Source organism: Podarcis vaucheri (assembly GCF_965113315.1).
Source record: "Podarcis vaucheri genome assembly, chromosome: 3".
NCBI lineage: Eukaryota > Metazoa > Chordata > Lepidosauria > Squamata > Lacertidae > Podarcis > Podarcis vaucheri.
In genome coordinates, this window is record NC_138761.1 from 42,057,710 (window position 1) to 42,080,487 (window position 22,778).

Below are 22,778 nucleotides of genomic sequence, written 5' to 3' on the forward strand. Positions count from 1 at the left end.
TTCACTTGTGCAACTGAACCTTCCCTCCCTCTTCTCTCTCCATGCACCCTCTGCAAATCTGCTCTGGAGGGCTGGGGGAACCCACAGAACATATTTAGGGGGCACAGGGGGTGCACATGGAAAGGAGAGGGAAGGCAAGCTCTGTTACACAGCCAGAAGTCCTTGCGGTAGAAGAATTCCTTTGCTGAAGAGACATTTCCTGGGGCTCAGAATTATCCTTAAAAATAAAGGACTCATCCCAGGATTTTCTTGTCTGATGGGATGCCTTTCTCCTCCACAGACCAGGAGTAGCAATAAAGCACACTTATAAAATTATTGTGCTACTTCTAGTTTAAAGTTGACCACCACTTGCACAAGTAAACAGGCAGGAAGGAACGGGGTCATCCTCCACGGGGCGAGATAAGTACACTTCATTTACATAATCCTGCCTAGTGGAGTGAGTGATTCCATCCTCCACTGCAGAAAATGGTAGGTGAATGCAAAGTACTGTCAGATTGCCTTGTGCATGGCAAACAGCTGCCAAGAAAGATGGTTGTAAGGGCTCCATGATGCTCTATGGGGATTCTCCCTGCATGTATCCAGTATTGTTTTTTCCGATTTTCAAAGCTGCTTAAAAGTACAGCATTTTACAACACTCTGCCTTTTACAAATTGCACATTTAAACTAAGTTATCTAATCTCAGATAATTAACAAGCAAGCTTTGCCATATTAAGTATACATATATTGCACCTGTCAAGAATCTGTCTCTCTCTTTTCCATTCAAAGGCTTCTTAGCTGTAGCTGCTTCATCTTCCACAGTTGCCACATAGTCTAAGAGTCTGGATACCAGCATTACAACCCAGCTAATCATAGGAATGTCTAGAACACCTTTAAAATAAGACAATTTGATTAAGTGATTCAATATTAAAAAACCTTCAGCTAAGAAAAAGAGTGATGGGAAGGGGCACGGCTCATTAGTAGAGCATCTGCTTTGCATACAGAAGGTTCCAGGTTGAATCCACAACATTTCCAGGTAGGGCTTAGAACAGAGCTTTCCACACTGTGTGTTGTGACATGTTAGTGTGTTGGCTGCTGTGTGTTGCGCAAACACTCCCTGCGCTCCTCCTGGGACTGGAAAGGGATTAGTTTAACCTCTGGCTAGTAAAACTGAATTAGTGTGTCATGAAATGATGCATGTCTAAAAAGTGTGTCACCAACATGAAAAGTTAGAAAATCTCTGGCTTAGAATGTCCCCCGTCTGAAAGCCTGGTGAGCTGTTGCCAGTATGTCAACAGGACCGAGGTAGAATCACTATAAGGCAGTTTCCTATGCCCCTATGGAAACAGAGTAAAGGATGTTTCCACAGCCAATTCAACAACAATTTATGTTTCCCTATGCATTGTAAGCCTTGAAGTATGTAGAAAAGGTGCACATTCAAACAGGTTAGGGAAAGTATTCTTATATCCAGAATGAGTATTTTGACCTTAGGACCAGGGCCTAGTGATCTGTGCATGCAGTTTTCCAGACACACTTTGTACCGCAGCACCTTGTACTCCTCCCAATCCTCCCATTTAGGGGACCTCCTAGAAGAGCAATCAGTGAGGCTGCAGGAGGTGGGGCGGAATGGCCAATCCCTTTTTCTGTGATCAGACTGAAGCACAGACCACTTAATCCAGGCTATGGCACTGTGCACCCTTGAATGGCTATTTAAACCAAAATGCAACAAAACAAAACAAAAGCATTAAATGTCAGACCAAAACTGAATCATTTACTTCTATCACATGTCATTACCACAAAGTCCTCTAAAGGTATTTGAAACCGTATTCAAAATACATCAAAAAATTAGCCAGCGGATAGAATAGATCACTCTCTCTCTCTTTTTCTCCCCACACTGCAGGCAAGCAGTGCATCAATTAAACTTTGCATCAATTAAACTTTCACTTGACCTACAAAAATAATCAAAGTAGCAGTCAGAGATAGTGTTTTAAATACCAAAGTTGGTGAGGAAATATATTTCATGAAAACTACATAAATCTATATTACCTTCTGTGCATCTGTGGGTGGGTAGCTGAGGCTGAAGAGGGGACAACAGGTTATCCAACAGATTCAGCAAACTTTCTAAGACACCAGTATTGCTGAGTGATCTTTGGCCAATGCAAGAAAGTAACATGAAGACCCTAAATATATACATAAAAAGTATTTTTTTAAATTATTTTTTTAAAAATACCCTTTGAGATGCAACTCAAATTCATAAGCAAAGTAATAGTATCCAATCTGACAAAACTTCATTGCTGCATTTGGAAAGAGAAAGACAACCAGAGGAAAACACTGTTAGAGTCGACCAAATAACTAACTAAATTAACCGTTTCCTCTTCTTCTAGTTCCTCATGAGTAAAGATCAAAATCAATGTGCAACTACTTGTTAGAGAGTATTTAGAGCCACTAACAAGATAATGGAAACATCCTAGGTCAAATCAACCAATATATAGATTCATACTCCAAAATAAATATGGTTACGACAGCTATAAGAGTGTCAATTAGATCTGATGTGTTGGTGGGTGGATGTAAAATCCTTCAAGCTTTTTGCCTATTCTACCTAATTTCCTGTGATAAATCTTTCCAAGTACTGTTTAACTGAAAAGTAAAAACAAGACATTTTATAAAGTACCTGTCCTGTGGAAAAATGAGAAGTTGCTCTGAATTATACAATTCTTGAAGGACGTTTGAAAGGAACTGCCCCCACCACCTTTCACCGCCACACAGCTGAACAAGCAGAAGGCCTGCATGCAGGCGTATCTTTGGAGTCCCACTGATGCACAAGTGCTTGAACAATTCTTCACAAGCTTGAGCATGAAACGTACTTTGTAGAACCACAGGAACAGAGTGACCTTTAAATAAATCAACAAAAATTCAATGGCAAGTAGTATTCTTTGCACAATAAAAGTTATCTAAAGGTCGCTTCTAAAATTTAATATAAACTACATAATTCTGCCCAAAATGCATCAACTTCAATGAGGTCCGTCCCCCCACCTCCCTTAGATGTGAAAAAGAACACAAACGCTTGCCCAGAAAGCTTCTGCCATGGAAGCTTATTATTCAGATAAATAAGCACAAAAGATACTGAGAACTTGTGAATTCTCCTACATTTTTGCCAGGCAGTGGTTCAGACACTGTACGCTTTCTCCACTCATCAGCAGGTGGACATTTTAAAGACAGACTTGACCACAAGGCAACTCCTATTTCCCCATTTGAACTGGTTACTACTCAGAGTACAGTAACCTAGCACCTATCCTTTATGCATACTGGGAACATGATGGTTCTAAACAGGTGAGGTCCCTGTGAACCGGAGGCAGGCAAATGCTGTCTCCATCATTGTGGCAGTGGGTTTCTTAGGGACACAAGCAACCCTCACTTTGCACACATTCAAAGTACATGCGACCATGCACATGCAGGTCGTTTTTGGATCTGGAAGAGGGTGGGGCAGGCTAATGGGTTTTCCACTGATGCACATGACAACCAGGAACACAGCCCCCCCCCATGGAGTTTGCCTGTACTTTTACACTTTTGTCTCATTCATTTAACTTGAAATGTTTATCTGCTGTGTGTGAGAAATACCTGAGTGTTCCACATAGCCCCTAGCCCACCAATAGTACTGTAGGCAGCATATGTGTACATGTCCAGCACTGACAATGAATTAACAAGCAAGCTTATAATTCCATACTTGTCAATAAATACAATTAAGCTACCAACCATTGGAAGAATGGAGCAAACTAAGTAAAGTATCCAACAGGTATCGGATAATAGTGCGCAACTGCTCCGTGGAGGACATCTGAATCAGCTCTTTGGGATCACTTTGTTCCTTGAGAATCTTCCTGCTTGCACCTAGAGCTACTTTGAGCCTCTGCACAGCGTGATGAGCCAAATTTAGCTGTAGCTGTAGCTGAATGCAGTCTTGATAAGCAGAAAATACTCGACTGTCTTCCTCTACTGCTTTATCTGGCTTTCGTAAAAAATACTGAGCATTGTTAGCACTGTTCAACGGAGGAAGATCAATGCTTTGCAAAAGTGTTTCAAGCCTATGGCAGGCTAAATTATACCTGTAAGAGTGGGGACAGGGGGCAAAAGACACCTTTAAATTAAAATTCATTATTAAGAAACACACCCCATCTAAGAACTAAAAGAAATAACATATTTTAACTTCACACACTCATGCCTCAATGCTTTAGTTTAAACAAAGCAATGAACAGGAGGATATATCTGTATCTATCTGCTGTGTGTGTGTGTGTGGGTGTGTGTGTGTGTATGTACGCATGCTGTTACAACTTTAAAATTAACCCTGAACAATACATTTCCAACACCTCATCTTACCTGCACTGTATGTCTTCCTGCAATGCAACCATCATGGCTAAGTGTTGATCAATTTCTGGCTGGTTTGCAGATTCAACTTCTCCTCGTAAAGGATCATGCATAATCTTCAGCTCACTTTCCAGTGGCAAAATATATGTGTGCCCATAGTAAAACCCTAAAGGAATTTTGGCTCTAGCATTTGTACTTCCATAACGACCAATGACTGTAATCTAAAATGACATGAAAGACAGTAAGACCTTCAGTGTAGTTTCATAGTTTTGAAACATGAGAAACATGCAACAACTGGGCATTAACTACATGTAAGAACATTTATAAATCCATCTGATAAGAGACAGCATTTTTAATTGAATTTTTTTTACCTTCATGAACCTGCAAACGGGTGGTGGTATTAAATCATGCAGAATGAGAGAATGGGTGCTAATATCTGTAGCAACCACTAGCCTCCTTCCATCAACTTCTTCACCAAGTGTCCAGATATCAATTGACAAGGAAGCAAGATCACCACAAGTTGGAATCAATACATCTGTCAATAAAATGGGTCTGCCAAAATCCAACGTCACAAACCTCCTTGCACCTTTAAAAAAAAGTTAGGTTTGATGTCAACACTTAATAGATACAATGAGCTCAAAGTGCCAATGCTAAAAAGGTAGTCTCAATCAAAACACAAACAAAGAACACAAGAAACAAAAAAGCACTTCTAAAGCTATCTAAAGATTTTTAAGCTCACTAGAGAAGTTACTTTTCTAGTAGCTATCACCGGCACAATTTGGACAATCCTTCAAACTATGGTTAGGTGAATTATGAACAAGCTGCAGGTGAACACTCTTAATTTCATATGACAAAGCAATCTGCTTTTAAACAGAAGAGTTCAAAATTAGGCGGTTCTAAACCATGGCTATACCTAAAGTAGCTCTGGGCTATTAATTCCCAATAGCCTAGAAAATATGAACTTTGAACATTTTAGCATTTAAGGAAGATAACAGCATTTACCTGAATGCATTCGCTCTATAATGATGGACTGATGAGGTGGAGGCTGAAGAAAATGTGAAGCATGTGATATTGCAAGAGCAAGGCCAGTCCCAAGTGGATTCTGGAAAAGGGGAAATTAACCAATATATCAATCACTGCATTTTCTATTAGTCATTACCTAAAGCTCATGCAAAAGTAAAGGGAGGCAAGCTTTTGGAAACTCAAACTTGAAAACCTCAACAGTTAACACTGCATATGGATTAGTTTATTAGCACACCAATGGAAAAGATTCAAAGCATTAACGAGTTATCTATTTACACTGAAGCTTCATTATGAAGAGTTTTAGCTTAATAGATGTGGGGATATTATATATAAAGGACTTTTAACAGTACTAGCTCTCAAAACATACTGACTACACCTTGAAAAATAGGCAAACTAGCAATCACTCAAAGTAGTTCCTATCATTAACATTAGTTAGACTGGAATTTCATGAAAGCTCTTCTGTTTAGTTACCGTTCTGGACTTGTTTGCATTTTTGTTGTGTGCAGAAAGGTTAACTGGTGGAGGATCAATGACTGAGCCCGGAAAAAGCTGTGCAAGCTCTGCATTGATAACAGCAGAAACTGCCTCATTAGGTGGTGTTAGAGGCGGAGTCATGAACAGGGGGGTTGTTTTAGGAGTGGGCGGGATGACATCCGACGGGTGAATGAAGAACCCTGGGGCTGCTACTGAGTTGGAAGGCACAGAGTTGTGAACAGGACCAACTGCTGATGCTGCTGCAGCAGCTGCTGCTGTTGTCTGATGTAGTTTTGCTTCCAGCTTTGCTTTCTGCAGGGAAAATAAAAGCAGCATATGTACAGTAGGGCCAGTGCTGCCTCTATGAAGGCACTAGCAATAAAAGCATTAGCAACAAGCAGCATGAACAGAACAAACAAAAAAGCAAATAGCCTCAGCTTTTGTTTAAACTCATACCAAAGGTTACTACCAAAAAAGATGCAAAGTAGCACAAAAAGGTGATAAACAATGCAAGAGGGGAAAACGGAATTTATAAGAACTAACATTTAAAAATTCACCTAAATTCAATTCAGCATGTGGGTTAGAGAGACAGACTCATGTACCAACCATATCAACTGAAGCAGTCCACTTCAGAAGTGATGGCCCAATTCAGCGATATGCATTTAGTCCAAATGTATTAATTGGAATTTTGCTTAGGATTCAAGGCTTAAATCCAAATGGAGTAAGAATGATTACAAGGTGGCTCATACATTCATATATAAAGGAATCCAATATGTACTGTGAGACACCAAGTGGATACTTCCCCACTGTGCATACAACCTAACATTCGTATATACATATGTACTAAAACGCTAGACTCTGACACATCAAGAGAACCTTGAAGGAGGCACACACCTGAAAACGCATCATATATACAAGATTCTCAGACAGATGTGTGTGTGAAAACATTTTAAGAGTACACTGCCTCAGTTTGCACACTTGGAAGTAAATTCTACTGAAATCAATAAACTTATCACAAAAATGCACTTAAAATGGTGGTCAGTCTGAATATACTTTTGTTTAATTGGGCTGTATACAGCTCTAAGAAGTGCCAACTGTAAAATTTGACCATCAATAGGATTACTGGCTGAAACAGTACAAAGTAATATGGCCCAAGTGGATTTTAGCCAAAGCAGACGTTTGTAGGAACAGTACATCTTTCCGCATCTTTCCTCTTTGTTAATCCTGTAAGATTCATGTTGCATAGCTCTTACTAAACAGAGGCCTGTGTGTTTTGTACGGAAAAAAATCTAACTGTATTTTCCACCTTTATCTCAGATTAGAAAGAAAAATCTGGAAAGACCTATGTGTAAATTAATGTTAAGATGCAAAATTCCTATACGTGTGGAATACCTTTTTGTTTAGGGATTCAAGAACAACTCATGTGCACTTTGTATTTTTGTACTGATTTGAAGTGGCTTCTAAGCTATCCTCTGGAGATGTACTCTTGCTGAAAATTTTTGATTTTTTTTTTAAGAGAGAGACTTTTTGTAACTATGGTAACTACTCTCTCAGCTTTTGAAGTTTAGAGACATCATGAAAGAGATGGCCTCCAACCTGTTGCTGAAGCTTCAAAAGCTGCTGCTGTTTCTCTTGAAGCACTTGGAGCTGTTGCTCGGCTGAGGCCATTGCATGAGAGAGAGACTGCAAAGCTACCTGGGCCGCTGAACTCAGTGCTGTCGAGGCTTCCCCAACTGTCCCAGATGAGAGGCCACCAACTGCTGGGGTAACCCCGAAGGTACTCACTGGCATGAAACAAAGAAACAAAAAAACATGTATGTAGAAAAGCAGCACACCAAGCATTCTTCTAAATATGCATTCCAGTAGTATAAATACTAAAAATGAAAGCAAGCTCGAAAGAAAAAGGAAAGGGGGGAAAAGCCAGTCGCCAGAGAACATTTACCTTTCATCACAAGATTTACCATTTTATGCAGCTTTTATTCAAAATTAAGTTTGCAAAAGCAAGCAGGGAAATCAAAATACTGATATACCCAAATGCACACATTTTTCTCATCACATACACTTTGGTCTGGTTTTAAAAACTGATATGGGGGCTCCAGTTAACCACTGCATTCTAGGAATCTTTTAATCGGTCTAGTGTGGCTGGTTAAGAAAGTAGTAATAAAATGTATATACCAGTAAACGTACTTGCATCGTCCCTTTCTATTCTTGTTCCATCACTAGTCGAGACGCAAGTAAAGTGCAGAGGTTCAACTTCCAGGAGACCAGTGAGGGAAGTAAAACTACCTTCAGCTGCTGCACAGCTACTGATCTTTCCATTTCCTGAATTAAAAAAGCAATTATTGTTTAATTTAGTTTCAAAATTACTAGAAATAAGACCGTAGTAATCAATGTGGGCTATGGACACCCCAACAAATGCATATGGAAAGTTATTCAGTGTTGTAGTATTCAATGTGTTGCCCCATATCCTGTCTGATGCCGACATCCAGAATACTAAGCTCAAGTTAAGGAGGTTCCAGGTGTTTTAGCCTTCAAGCATGCAAAGTACAATTCTACAAACTTGGATAGGACCCTAACGGCCATGAGTGGACTTGCACTCAAAAAATCAGGCTTTTCTGGACTTCCTTTCCTTGTGCAAAATTGTTCCTGAGAGCAGAGGGGCCCTTCAGAATGCTGCAGGACATGGCACAGAAGTCCCAAGCAGGAAGGGAGAAATTGAATGAAAATCGGCAACCAACAAAAAACATCCTTATATGAGCTGGAGTACCTTCTGCTCATGCAAGGGCATCTCTGTATCCAAGCCATTAAAAACCAACGTGATAAAAGCAAGAAATTGATCTACCTATTTACATATCTTGAAGGAATATTCTCTGAAAAAATAGTCAACTACCAAAGGTTATACATTTGAATCTTAAGTAAAACTGGCCATTTGGCACAAATATGAGAACACTAGGGGCTGCACTTGCTAACCCACTGCCATTTTTCCCATATTAACCCCATTCAACTACTAAACTCTTTTCGACTTTGCAACTTCTCTTCTCTTTTGCAGCCCCACTTTGCACTCATTTTTATTTTCATGCCCATGCCTTCCCCTCCTTCTGTTCAGTGACAACACTGCACAAGGAAGATTATGTAAATGTAAAGAAGTTATTGCAAAAGAAGAGTACAACATTGATTTTGAAGCTCTCCCAGCTATATCAGAAGCAGATAGTACCATATGATCTATGTGCGTACCTGAGAGAACATCAGATAAGTCAATCTCATCTGACTGTACACCAATGCTGCTGTTATAGATATTCTTACAAGAAGAGCCACTCATTTCCAAATCGAAGAGCACCGGATCAAAAGGCGAACTATACAATCCATATCTGGAAAGAGAAAGACAATTCGGCCTCTTAACTGATGTGAAGAGGTGCATATTTGATTTATGGGATATAACTGACAAACTTAAAGTTCATAGGACTTCCAAACTGGATCACAGTTGAGTACTGGATTTCTTCCACATCTTCCAGATTGTTGTTTCAGGAAATAAGGAACTAATTGGTTCATTGCATCAGTGAAAATGTTTCACAGAATCATACTGGTGCAAACAAAAATTATGAGGCATCTTAATTGCTTTGAAATATAAGGGAGCAGAGCTTCCATAATGCAATGCCGCTGGCTCCTTCAATCTGTCAGCAGATTCTTGTTAATTTTGCCCAAGAGGAGGCAACACCTCTCTTGATTATGTTGCTGCTGTTATTAATATTTTTTTATTTCATTTCTAAATTGCTTCTCATGAAACACCCCAAAGAGATTATTACATATTAGCACCTACTGTATTAACCCCTTAGACTTGTTCCCAACTAAAACCATGTGCTGATACGTTTAGAGAATATCTGATTCTGTTTTCTGGTTCCATTGCTCTCTCTGCCCCATTCCACCTACTCTGTGAGGAAGGGACCTCATGAACCAAACTGCAAATGCTACTGCTGAAGATGCCTAGAAAACACAACTAAAGCAGGTTAGCAGAAGAATGCATGCTATTAATTGCCTTCCTCTCCTCGCTCGGTTGTTTCCTACATATCACCCAAAATCTCCAAAGAAGATTGGGAGGGATGTGGCAGGAGGGCTGATACAATGCTAAGATGTCACCCTTACTTTAAAAGCTGCTACTGTGATCAATTTAACATATAAATTTTAATACTAATGCCTTTTGTGGATATTTTTGTGCTATGGATTAGTTCATAGAATCATAGAATTGTAGAGTTGGAAGGGGCTACAAGGGTCATCTAGCCCAACCCCCTGCAATGCAGGAATCTTTTGCCCAAAGTAGGACTCAAACCCATGACCCTGAAATTAAGAGTCTCATGCTCTACTGACTGAGCTATTAAGTTAGTTTTGTGAATTGTTATTAATTTATGAAATAAGGGAAAATCCACACTTCTGTTACTGCAGTAGGAAGAACAAAAATAGCACAAGGACAAGCACATTTACACACACACTGAAAATAGAGCAATGAAAAACAAAACAAGAGCTATTAACATGTTCATTTTTTTAAAACGTGCTTGGTATACAGATACTTCCAGCTACCTTGTCTGCAATAGCGCTTCCATGGGTGTTAACCGGTCCTGTAACTGTCTGGACACTGCAGTTAGCAGGGATGCACAAGCTGTACTGCAGCCAGCTAAATCTTCATCCTTTACATAGTTCAACAATACAAAATACCAATAGACAGATCCTAGAGGGAGAAACCCACCAACAATCAGGTTTAGTAACTAATCATCATCATCTCCATCTTCACCACAACCAAAACCGTGTTTAAACATATGTTTATAGAAAAATGACCAATGATTAGGTTAGCAAATAAAATATTCTCTGTTATATAAGGTTTTCTTTAGCTTGCAAATATTTGATGTTTGTCTTCAGAGAGCATTCCATGAGGTCATAACAAATCATGAGTATATAGTTAGGTTAAAACTACTTAATAATTGGGAGCCTAAATTAGCATACGGATGCTGCGTAAGGACAAGAAGCCTGGAACACAGTGCTAAAGTTGATGCTATTGCCTGCATGAACTGGCAGCTTATTAAAGAGGGGAAATAAAACATGGAATCAGGTCCAGAAACTAAGTCCACCAGGCAAAAACTTAATCCAAAAAAATGACAAAGTATGCATGCACAAAAATAAAAAATGAAGCTCACCTCCAGTTGCAGCTGCAGGTAAATAAGATATATTGCCAAGCAAAGCCTTCAGAAGGATCGAGCCAAATCCTTGTTGACTTGGCTCAAATTTCCCATTGCTACAAAAATATAAATTTCATTTTATTATTTTGCTTTAGTACAGAGCACATACTGCTATGGATTCTATGGATGTTATTGCTTAAATGTGTTTCTCAGGGGAGGAGAGGCTCTGTAGAGCAGTGTTTCCCAACCTTTTTTGGGCAAAGGCACACTTGTTTCATGAAAAAAATCTCGAGGCACACCACCATTACAGCCCCGTGACGTCAGCGCGCAGCGTCACGCCGGGAGGGACATGAATTGCTAGCAAGTTACATAATCACCTCCTTGAGGGCTGGCTCATCTTCTCCGAAGGCAGAACCCCATTAATTAACAGCACAGACTCACACCATAGCCAAGACGAGGGGGGGGGGAAACCTCAGTCATGCACAGTCATGCACATGTGGGGGCTAAATGAGGACGAAGACCGGGCAGAGAGCAGGGTTCAAATCACCCCACCTGGCCAGGACAATCCCTGGGTGCTCCCTTGGGCCACTCGCCTGACCCACCTCGCAGGGCTGTTGTTGCGAGGATAACACGGGGAGAACCACGCACGCCCCCGGGAGCTCCTTGGAGGAGAAAGCGGGCAATGAATGCAATGCACGAAATATATGAGAGGCGACCAGGTTTTGCAGGTGAGGGGCCCCCGCCAGCCTCCGCTTCCAACACCCGGCGCAACGACGCCGAAGTTTCCCCCCGGGCTCGGCTCGGGGAGCAGCGCTGCTCCCCCCCGGCTCCCCTTCGCCCTCCCGGCTCTCTCTGCCGCCCACTGGGGACCCCCCTCACCTGCCAAGTCCGGAGCGCCGGTGGAAGTTGCATGCATGCATGCAGGGCGCCGCGTTGCCATTGCATTGCACTGCACTCCATGCAACGCCTGCACACATGCATTGCCTTGCACGCCCGCCAAGGGGTCTCCCCGCGGTCCGATGCGTCCCCTCCAGCGCGGATGCAGCATTGCAAAAATAAAAAATCCCCGACGCAGCCCTACCTGGGGGGCAGCCTCCGCCTCCGCGGGGATCCCCGGGCTCCATCCTGCCGCCCGATCTCCGCGGGGGCGCAGGCAGGCTGCGCGGGGTCCGTGCGGAAGAGCCCCTGCCTGCCCGGCCGCCGGCGCTGCGCTCATTCCATGGCCGGGAGAAGAGCGCTTCAAACAGAACGCCCGGCCCGCCAGGCCACGCTGGGAAACGTAGTTCGCGCACCCCGCGCAGGCGCAGAGCCCAAGGGCGAGGGGACTACGGATCCTGGCAGCCCCCGCGCCGGGGACGGAGGGGGAGAGGACGGGTGCAGGGATGGAGGGACGGGTGGGCGAGCGAGTGAGTGAGTGGCAGCCGCCAAGCCTTGGCCGAGAGCCAGGAAGGGCCTCCCCGGAGGAGGAGGGAGGCGCAGAGCGGGAGGGAGGGAACCCCAGGGGTCATCTAGTGACGGCGCCCCAATCGAAAATTTGACTAAAAAAAAAAATCTTTCAAATTTTTTAATTTTTCCCGCGGCACACCAGGCAACATCTCGCGGCACACTAGTGTGCCGCGGAACAGTGGTTGGGAAACACTGCTGTAGAGAACCAAAGAAAATTCTACTTTCCAGTTCTATTAAGGGGCATAATTAGAATCCTTAATATAGAGAAAGTATGCAAACAAAAGTCGTATTACCAACCTTATGCAAAGAGCTAGAAAACGTGCACATTTGTGTGCTATGCTTCGACCTGCTTCAAAGAAGCACACACGCACTATGTCAAAGAGACACATCCTTGCTTTAGACAGTAAGCTCTCATTTGCTTCTTTTGAACTGGAAAAAAAACCAAAGCAAAACAAACTTTAAACCAAAGCACTTACAATTTAAAATGTTTCCTAAGACAAAAATGAAGTTCTTCTACCTGCCCGGTCCATTAGACTGAACTCCTGCCAGCCAACATAAGATATCTAACACAAGACTTTGAGCATGCTCCGTCACAACTCCATCTTCCGCCTTTTTGCAGAGGGTGTTCAGAAGTCTTTCATGGAATTCTGAAAACTGCAACATAGCACACCGCTGAACTCTGTGGAGGGAGAGAAAGACAATCCACAGTTGTAAACTACTGAAGTGAAAGTTGCTGACATTAAACGTCATTATTTTAAGATTACAATGCTCAGGTCCATTCCCTAAGCCTAAGGAAACGAAAAGACATAGGTTTTTTTTGTTTGTTTTCGTTTCCCTCTCATTAGCTCCCCTTACAGAAGTCTAGAAGTTTACCCCTTGAATTTAAAAAGCACAACTGCTTTAGGCAAAAAAAAAAAAAAGTTACTCTAAGAGCTACTGTAGAGTTGCCCTGACTACATAAGCGTAAGGCAGCTATGGCCATATGTACTGGTGTCTATGTATAGTCCATATGGCAGGAGGAGGCGCAAGAACCCAGGTCTGTGCACTAATAGTGACAGAAGTGGCAAAGGCCCATTTTCTGACACATGTTATTTTTCTACCAAGCCATTCCAACGCACACTTGTACTGAAATAATACAACATATGAGTGAAAAGCTTCTCTGCTTTTACAGAATGGAGTTTGGACTTACAGTTTTGTGAATTCTTATTTGAATCAGCATAAAAATGAGAAAAATTAACAAAATTCTTTTGAAAAAGAATTTTGAACACACATCACTGTATAAGAAGGTTGAATTCCTAAATAACAAACGCACCTTTCCTTTGAAACAGATGTTTTTTTAAATCTTCTAATTGTTACAGAAACTTCTTGAAGCAAGTCGCACCCACGGAGGTTGTCAGATTTCCGTGATGAATTGCTGACTTCTGTTTTATTAGAGGACTTGTCCTATAATTTTTAAAAATATATAAAAGAACCACAGACATTTCAAAAGTAATATTCCACATGCTCACAATCATTTCCCCCCTACTCCTAATTGGGAAGTTCATATGAAAACAATGGCAGTTATTAAACCAAAATCACATGCTTTTCAAAGATTAAAATGGCCATTTTTTAAAACAATGCAATTATTTTCTTGACAGAATGGAAGTATAAAGTTCTAATGCCAGAAAGCAAGTAAGTTCAGATTTGTGTCTATTTATTTAGTTTGCAGCTTCCTTTTAACAGCTATTACCGAGGGAGAGGTTTTAAAAAATATAAAACAATATTTACTGAAGTCATCATACACCACAGATAAGGAACCTCAGGTTTGGGGTCCTTGGGATTCTTACCACCCATGCCCCCACCATCACCACATTCCTCAGTGGCCCTACTTGAATGCATTTATCTGGCTAGAACCTCTTCAATTGTGATAATGCCTCTTGCATGGATGAAAGAGAGAAAGGCGTTTGTGTGTACAGGTGCGCTCCCACTTACGTGTGACTGACTCTCGTGCAACCGTGTATATGTGTAGCACCAGGAAATTAAAAAAAATAATTCAATTCAAACCCCGAAATGGCAGGAGAGAGTGGCAGAGTCCTTGTAGCTTGCGAGGAGACCCTCCCAGGAACCCCAAAAAAATGTCAGTGATGTCAGAGGAAGTCTAAAGAGACTGGAGGTGCAGCAGGGATTAATTTACATTGCTCAGCCTCCCCACCTAACAGCTGATGTGCAGCTGATGTGTTGTGGATATTTTGGGATACAGTATTTTTAGTATGGATTGAAGAGAGCGTGACAGAAGTTGTTTAAAGAGTGGGTGCTCCCTACTTTACATGATTTCACAGATGCACACAAGGGCCCGGACTGTAACCCCCACATAAATGGGGGGGATGCCTATATATAAAAACCTCTGGTTAGAATGGAGCCTACTGTGCGGAGGTAGCTGTCACATCCATTCTTCTGCCCATGGCTCCTCCTACCACTAGCATCTCTCCTCTTGAACCTTGCCTGCAAAGGAATTAGGCCCTCTGGCACTCTCTAATGTCTGATTCAAGCAAAGGCAGGAATGAATTGGCTGGTCAGAGTGAGGGTTCCAGAAACTTCCTTCAAAACAACCAACGTTCCTCTCCAAGCACGCGGGGAGACCCAGCCAGATGGGCAGGGTAAAAAATAATATAATATAATATAATATAATATAATATAATATAATATAATATAATATAATATAATATAATAATAATTACTACTACTACTACTACTATTATATCACCATTATTCCATGAATTAAGATTGGCTACATCAACTACAATCATAGCCAATAGTATCAAATCTGCAAATACTGTTGATTCCTTTTTGTTTAGTGTTCTTGCAGATAAAGAACAGTATGTGAAGTGGGGGGGGTAAGGTAAAAAGGTAAAGGATCCCTGGATGGTAAAGTCCAGTCAAAGGTGACTATGGAGTGTGGCACTCATCTCGCTCCAGGCCAAGGGAAACAGCGTTTGTCCACAGATAGCTTTCAGGGTCATGTGGCCAGCATGACTAAACCACTTCTGGTGCAACAGAACACCGTGAGGGAAACCAGAGCACACGGAAATGCAGTTTACCTTACCGCTGCAGCGGTACCCATTTATCTACTTGCACTGGCGTTCTTTCAAACTGCTAGGCTGGCAGAAGCTGGGACAGAGCAACGGGAGCTCACCCCATTGGGCAGATTTGAACCGCTGACCTTCCGATCAGCAAGCCCAAGAGGCTCAGTAGTTTAGACCACAACGCCACCTGGTCCCCCATCCAGGGGAATACTGAACAAAACAACACACATTTTCTGAATTCCATATGTGGATTCTACCCACCTACAGAATTCTAAAGGTTCCATGTTTTACTCTTACCACCTCTATGTTAGTTTAAATATAAATTACACAGTTGATGCTTCAGTTCTAACAGATGGACTTTCAGCAACTGGCTGGTTGAGCAGCAGCAGCTTTTTGACCATGCTTTCTCTATATGTTATTTAAATACCTTGCCTGCTGCAACTTTTGCCAGAAGTGAGGCAAGTGAATGACCCTTGCTATTCTGAGGTTTTAGAGATGGTATCCTTACAACAGGCCAGATTCCACCATTGCAGATCTCTTCTGTTCCTCTGTCATTCACTGCTTTCACATGAATTAAAAAAGAACGGTATTTTCCACCTGCCATACCTAGAATAAGACAAACAGACTATAAGCATAATCAACCAACTCTTTAAGACTTATTTTACACGTATATTTTTCCTAGCAGGGACCAATTAACACTTTGTTAAAGGTTTTTCCCAGAAATGAAGAGACAATTAGTCTTTGATTCTAAGGGTAACTGGGGATTATCTGTTAATTTCCAGAAAACTCACATTTTTCAGCTTCATTCCAAAATATTCTAGCAAAAAAATTACCTTTAACAAGCTTTGGACTTGTTAGTGTCAACATTCCAGCATGCCCTGACAGATCAAGACCAGTAGCCAACCATACAGGACCACACAAAATATCTTCTTTATGATCCTCTAAAAAGGGACACAGTCGGGGGCCTTTTGGGGGAAAAAAAAGTTCAAAAATAAGCCGTCTGTTCAAAAGAATACACAACTTGTTCAAAAAGGATAATGACACTTAATTATTAGCTAAATAATAACCTGGTTCAGACATAATGAGGAACTATGATTTCCAATTACAGAATGCAATGGTGTAAGCCTTGGACTCATGCACAAGAAGAAACATAGAACTTTAAACTGTTTGCAGTAGCAATAGCTTCCCATTACACCAGAACTCATTGCACTGTTATGCATTCTACCTGTAGTTAATTAAAACAAATAAGAATAAAATCAGGGTTCGATATTCTGATTTATTAACAAACCACAGTTTACAATAAACTATAGTTTTTGATTCAGATATAATGGGGGGGGGCTGGCAGTATATATTATATATTCAGCTTTCAATCTCCTCCCCTTGTACATGGAAGAGAGAAGGTGGTGGAATGCATAAGCCTAAGCTTTTAATATTGTCATTGGCATCATATTTTTTATCTACCCTTCACCATGAGTTCCTAGCGTGGGTTACAACAATTTAAAAATACAATATTAAAATCAGTTAAAAACAGGTTATATTCAATAGAATTAAAAGTGTACAAAATAGGAAGTTGAAATGAGGAAGGGACTGACTTCAGCTGAATTTCAGAACATCTGATTGACAATTGAAAACTAAAATTCTTTATATTTTCTTATATATTTCTCTTTATCCTGGACTTTGAAACCTGAGATATTTTAGAAACCTTCCCCATCTACTTGCTTTCAACACACTTATGCAGGTGTTTTTGGTTCCCATGTACATCAACACAAGAACAATGAGTTGAGCCACATCCATCAACACTATTCCCCTTATGTTGACTTGCTCCATGTAGTCCTTGCCCAGATATCCATGCGTATAGGTCAACTCTCCACAGGGAAGGGGCCTTATCTCTAGGGTCTGTAGGGAAGGATGTAATTATACATCCAAAGCTTTTCACAGGAACTGTAACAGGCCTTGGAGATTTATTATTTATTATGTTAGTGCTTTTCTACTGTTGGTCTTTCAATGCACTATTTTTGCTATCTGCTTTTACATTTGTATTGCTTTAGTCTGTCGATATTGTTTTTCTATAATGCTGTCATTATTTTTAGATAATGTTGTGTTTTAGATATTATGTTTCTTTTTAGGGATACTTTTGATTATCTGTAAGGATTATGATGTTTTCTGCTCTTTTCCTGTGCTGTTCCTTCTGGTTATTAATAGTATTTGTCTAACAAATGGGTTACTCTGATACATCAACAAAGGGAGATAAAAAGCCAACAAATATAAAGAGAGTAGTGTCAGCATTTTACAAGTTCCAATTAATGAGAATTGACTCTAAAACTTACAGAATACATTCACCCAACCTGTACATGGCAAATACATTTTAAATGGGCACTGTATGTAACTTACATTGTGCCTCCTCCACATCCATATTCTGCATTTCTTCATTCAAATCATCCAGTCCATGTTTTCCATTCCTTTCAATTTCAATATTATGAGCTGGTGACAGAGGGAAAGCTATCTGTCTATCTACAGCTGCTTCTGGAGAATCAAAGACATTTTAAAAACAGGACTCACAACTATAGTTTTGCTTAAAGCCTTAACATTCCTGTTTATTGATTCTACTTGGAATTTCTTTTGGAATACAAATTAACACCAACTTCATAACTATACCAAGAGGCAACTGTATTTTGAAATATATTCATTGTTAAGGTAAAGGTAAAGGTACCCCTGCCCGAACGGGCCAGTCTTGACAGACTCTGGGGTTTGTGCGCCCATCTCACATCTATTGGCCGGGGGCCAGCGCTGTCCGGAGACACTTCCGGGTCACGTGGCCAGCGTGACAACGCTGCTCTGGCGAGCCAGAGCCGCACACGGAACGCCGTTTACCTTCCCGCTGGTAAGCGGTACCTATTTATCTACTTGCCCCCGGGGGTGCTTTCGAACTGCTAGGTGGGCAGGCGCTGGGACCGAACAGCGGGAGCGCACCCCGCCGCGGGGATTCGAACCGCCGACCTTTCGATCGGCAAGCCCTAGGCGTTGAGGCTTTAGCCCACAGCGCCACCCGCGTCCATTGTTAGAGGCCTTCAAATTCCTAGGCAGAATCAACTGTTTCAAAAACAATATTAAACATTTAGATATCTGGTCTCTGCACTGATGGAGAAAAAGTGTCCAATCCTTTCAGCACTACCACTAAATTTTAGGTTCCAATAAATACTCAGGCAATGTTCCCCACTGCTGCTGCCTTCAGTTATTGTCCATTCACTCGCAGATACTTCTAAGTGAGACTATACCAACTTAGACTCTTAACAATTAACGTATGTGTAGCCATTTCTCTCTTTAGAATTCTTCAAAGGTTACCCAGGAGATACATAAGTGTGCAAGTGACTTCCAGCAGTAAGAAAATGGTACTAACAAATTTATCTCTGTTGCCTTTACGGTAATATAAGGGATGTCTGGCTTGCAGGAATTATTTTGAAGGCTTAACCTGACAAGAGATAAATAACCACACTACTGTAACCTTTTGCATCATGGCATTAAGGTAAAAAGCCAGAAGCTTTTCTTTTAAATACCCAACTTATGTTAAATAAGGGAAATATATTCAGAGCAGCACACAATACTGTATCATCATTTTCCCCACTCCCCAGACAGGGTAAAAGAGATGTATACTCTATTGCAAGTGTGGTGGACACTGCTGCCCACTAAGGTTGCTTACCATTAAGTTTTGTTCCATCAATGGAATTAATGTATGATGATCAGCAACCGAACCTTTCTTTAAACATAATGACTGATTTTAACAGGAGAAGGGACCATCGGTCGTACCTGAAAGGAATTTCTCTTGCATGTAAAGGTGGTCATAGGTCATTTGAAGTTTATGCCTGGCTCAAGCAGTTGATAAATCAGCAACGATAACAAGAACTGGCTTCAGCAACAGCTTGAGTCAAGCAGGAACGTAAAACCACCTGAGACCATCTTATGTGCACAGGAGGAACAAAGGGTAGTTCTGTTACCATAAGGACTTCTGGCTGTGAAATATAAAATTCCCTCTCACTCCTTTCTCTGTGGGCCCCCTAAATTTGTTATTGGGGGGCTTTCCCAACCCTCAAAGAATATCTGTGGAGGGTGCATTGAGTGCACAAACAGAGGAGGGGGGATGTTTCACCGCACAGCCAGAGTCTTTGAATTAACAAAACTGCTTCATTGGATACCACTCAAAAGTGCTTTGGCAGTTGAATCATCTTTTAGCAGTGCTACCTTTAAATCCCTAAGTATTAATAAATTAAGCAAGGTATTCATCCACTCTTGGCTTACCACTGACTTTCCCCAAGCCTGGAGCTTTGTTTTTCAATAAAGTCACTTGAATCTGTGGAATGTTTGTGATGTTTGAATTCAAAACAAATTTGAAGTTCACATGTCCAACCATACAGGCTTTTGGCAAGACCAATTCAAAAACATGTTCATCCCAGCTGTTGCTACAAAGGGAGAAGGGAGGAAAATCAGGAATTAAATGTGCACATAATAAGAGAAAAATAAACAGCTCTATTTTGCTTTTGTACATATTACTGCTCTACAGAAGCAATGAATGTTTGGGCTGTACCCTTATAAGAGCATCTGCTTAACTGCATGCTGCTTTTTCCACAATATTGTGCCCATAGCAGCTTACAACTTATGACTGACATTTACAGTATGAACCATATTTGAAGAGACTAGCTAAAGCAACAATTGAAGGTACATTCCACATCTGAAATGAAGGGTTTCCCGAGTGATTTATCTGGAAGCCTGCCTCATGCTTAGGATCCTTTCCTCATCACATATGGCCTCTGCATCAGGGAGATCCAATGTTTAATGAGAAAATCCTTTGGTACAGCCATGATTTATATCATTACTTATTTTACCTATCTGTTTGTAATTTCCAAGTCCGAGTATGCTGAGCTGCATCTCCATGATGCTGCTGGTGCAAGTGTTGCGGGTGCCGCCTTTGCTGCTGTTCCTGCTGAACCTCTACCCAACATGGAGGAACAGTGGCAGAAAACCGGGGTGTCAAAGTCTCAAAGCGAGTCAGCTCTACTAAAGATGTTAATGTTTCAAGGGAAAATGGCTGGTCCACCAGAAGATCAACTCCTGTTTATATGAGAAAGGTACAGGAGACTCAAAATACGAAATGACTATTCAGTTAATAGCTAACACAAGGATCAGTAACACAGCCTTTTAACTTTAACTCTTTAGAACAGCTATAAAACCAGAAAGATACCAAATTCATCAAATCGTAGCATGTTGTTAATGGCTTTTAAGAAAACCGATACCTTTGCATTTAGGATTACCTTTTATCCTCCCTCTCTTTTATCAGAGGAGAGCCATCATTAGATACCACCCAGAATGGTTTTTTCAGGTTGTTAATTTTCAACCCTTCAGTGCCCTGTGTCCTCCTAAATCTGTATCAGAAGGCTGGGGGATGTCCCAGAGCAGATGTGGGCCACTCTGGGAGAGGCAGATGCAAAAATTTGGCTCCCTCCTCATTCCACTGCTGGACTGCTTTCATCAGCGGATGGTCACCAATGGATACCACCCTTGTTAAAAAAAAATCTGACTTGATAGCACAGTACTACAAAATAATCACACGATATAGCTTAATTTAGACAGACTTCAAGAATGTCTTTGTGTACACAATGCAGAAGTGAATTTAGTTTGATGGTTAACATTTGCAAAATGCACCGTTAAAGCATGCTTCAATTAAAACCCCTTACTAAATACTTATTTCATAAAATTTATATACTGCTTGTTGGTAAACAACAACAACAACATCTCAAAATGGTTTACCTGTAATGCCTGGACTGGAAGGATTAGATAAAGGTTTTGTGCCTTCTGTTAACTGCTCTGCCACTTTAGAGAGAGATGCATCCACAAGTATATCAGCTTCATCAACATCATCACAAGTCCCTCCAATCTGGAGGAAATGAAGTTCTCCACCTGAGAACAGTTGTCAATTAAAACACAAGTTAAGATACATTTATTTAGCATAACACTGCTCTCAACCGCAAACTCACTAATAACATTAAAATTCTTTTCTAAATGTATCTGCATATTGCACTTAACATTTTATTTTTAGACACCCCTGGCCTAATTTTAGAAGACATACAAGGCAGCTTAAAATTCACAACACAAACAAAATCAAATTCCCATTAAAATCACCAATACTGACAAATCACAAATGTTAACACGAAAGTCCAGCCTCCAAAGCAAAAACCAAAATCGCATTGAAAGGAAGACACCAAAGATAAACCAGCAAAGAGAGAACAAAATGCTTTTTGAAACAGACTAGTTTTTAGCAGTCACTCAGAACAACAGAGTGATCCAGTCGCTCTGTTATGAAAAAAGTACTGGTGGCCATTAGCTTCAGTGACTCTTTAAGAATTAGATAAATTCATAGATGGTGGAGTTTTCAACCAGTATTGGCCACAGTAGCTAAAAAGAATCTCTGAGTTGCTGATTTTTCAAATTGTTTTTACTGAATTTCCAAGTACTGACAAATAAAAAAGGAAAAAAACAAGTTTCTCAAGCACAGAACCTCTGAGTTCAGAGAAGATATACTTCCACTTGCCAGAACTACGGTCAAACAGGGAAAAGATACCATTACTTGCCCTGCTGTTACACTTCCATAAGACAGAGATCAGGAATATATGACCCACAGGTCTAATTTAGTCCATTAGGTATCTTAATTTGGCCTGCAAGGCTGCTTCACCAGAGTCATGCTCACCTATCCCACATCTGACATTATATGACTTCAAGTGTGAAGCAGGTCAAGTTGCCTTGACTGTTCCTCTGTCATAAAGCAAGGTGGCCGTCAACACTAAATTTAGTATTAGAAACTGAGATATGAAAGCTAGGACCTAAATGGCACCTTAAACCTAGGTTATGGGCACAACAACGAAATGTCTAGGAACGTTTTTATAACAAGAATACAAAGCTGAAAATGAATGAACAGCAGCTAAAATATTATGTTCATTTTTCACATGGTCCAGTTGTTCCCCTGCCCACCCCGATATTCTTAAGAGGGGCTCATCTCCAGTCTTCAGAGAGTAGCTGGAAGTGGGGAGGCAGAAAAAGGTCCTCCTTTCCTTCCACTCTGCAGTTTTAATCTGAAATCTTAGGTGCAATACTGCGCCCAGAGCTCAGAAACTGCTCGCACTAATGAAATTCCCTGTCACAAAATGCACCTAGAACAATGGGAGTTTCATACACTGACTTAATGTAAATTCAGTGCCAAGTGCAAGCCCCACTGAGTTCACAAGCC

General features: G+C 41.0%; 1 protein-coding gene across 9 annotated transcripts in view; it reads right to left on the reverse strand.

Moving 5' to 3' along the window:
- The window catches only part of BIRC6 (baculoviral IAP repeat containing 6), a 142,530-nt gene that overhangs the window by 93,292 nt on the left and 26,460 nt on the right, over nt 1–22,778 (reverse strand). For 4 of the 9 annotated variants that reach the window (XM_082216209.1, XM_082216215.1, XM_082216211.1 and 1 more), the window contains exons 11-32: nt 21,305–21,454; nt 20,383–20,608; nt 19,799–19,959; nt 17,897–18,028; nt 16,339–16,470; nt 15,933–16,111; nt 13,756–13,886; nt 12,961–13,122; nt 12,741–12,872; nt 11,016–11,113; nt 10,405–10,552; nt 9,067–9,200; nt 8,008–8,154; nt 7,429–7,616; nt 5,830–6,144; nt 5,338–5,437; nt 4,707–4,921; nt 4,348–4,556; nt 3,730–4,076; nt 2,648–2,867; nt 2,023–2,156; nt 730–867 (exon numbers count right to left, since the gene is read on the reverse strand). In XM_082216209.1, coding sequence (XP_082072335.1) covers nt 730–867; nt 2,023–2,156; nt 2,648–2,867; nt 3,730–4,076; nt 4,348–4,556; nt 4,707–4,921; nt 5,338–5,437; nt 5,830–6,144; nt 7,429–7,616; nt 8,008–8,154; nt 9,067–9,200; nt 10,405–10,552; nt 11,016–11,113; nt 12,741–12,872; nt 12,961–13,122; nt 13,756–13,886; nt 15,933–16,111; nt 16,339–16,470; nt 17,897–18,028; nt 19,799–19,959; nt 20,383–20,608; nt 21,305–21,454 — 3,798 coding nt within the window. The remainder of the gene's footprint in view (nt 1–729; nt 868–2,022; nt 2,157–2,647; nt 2,868–3,729; nt 4,077–4,347; nt 4,557–4,706; nt 4,922–5,337; nt 5,438–5,829; nt 6,145–7,428; nt 7,617–8,007; nt 8,155–9,066; nt 9,201–10,404; nt 10,553–11,015; nt 11,114–12,740; nt 12,873–12,960; nt 13,123–13,755; nt 13,887–15,932; nt 16,112–16,338; nt 16,471–17,896; nt 18,029–19,798; nt 19,960–20,382; nt 20,609–21,304; nt 21,455–22,778) is intronic. The other 5 variants (XM_082216212.1, XM_082216210.1, XM_082216214.1 and 2 more) reach the window with 4 other exon arrangements.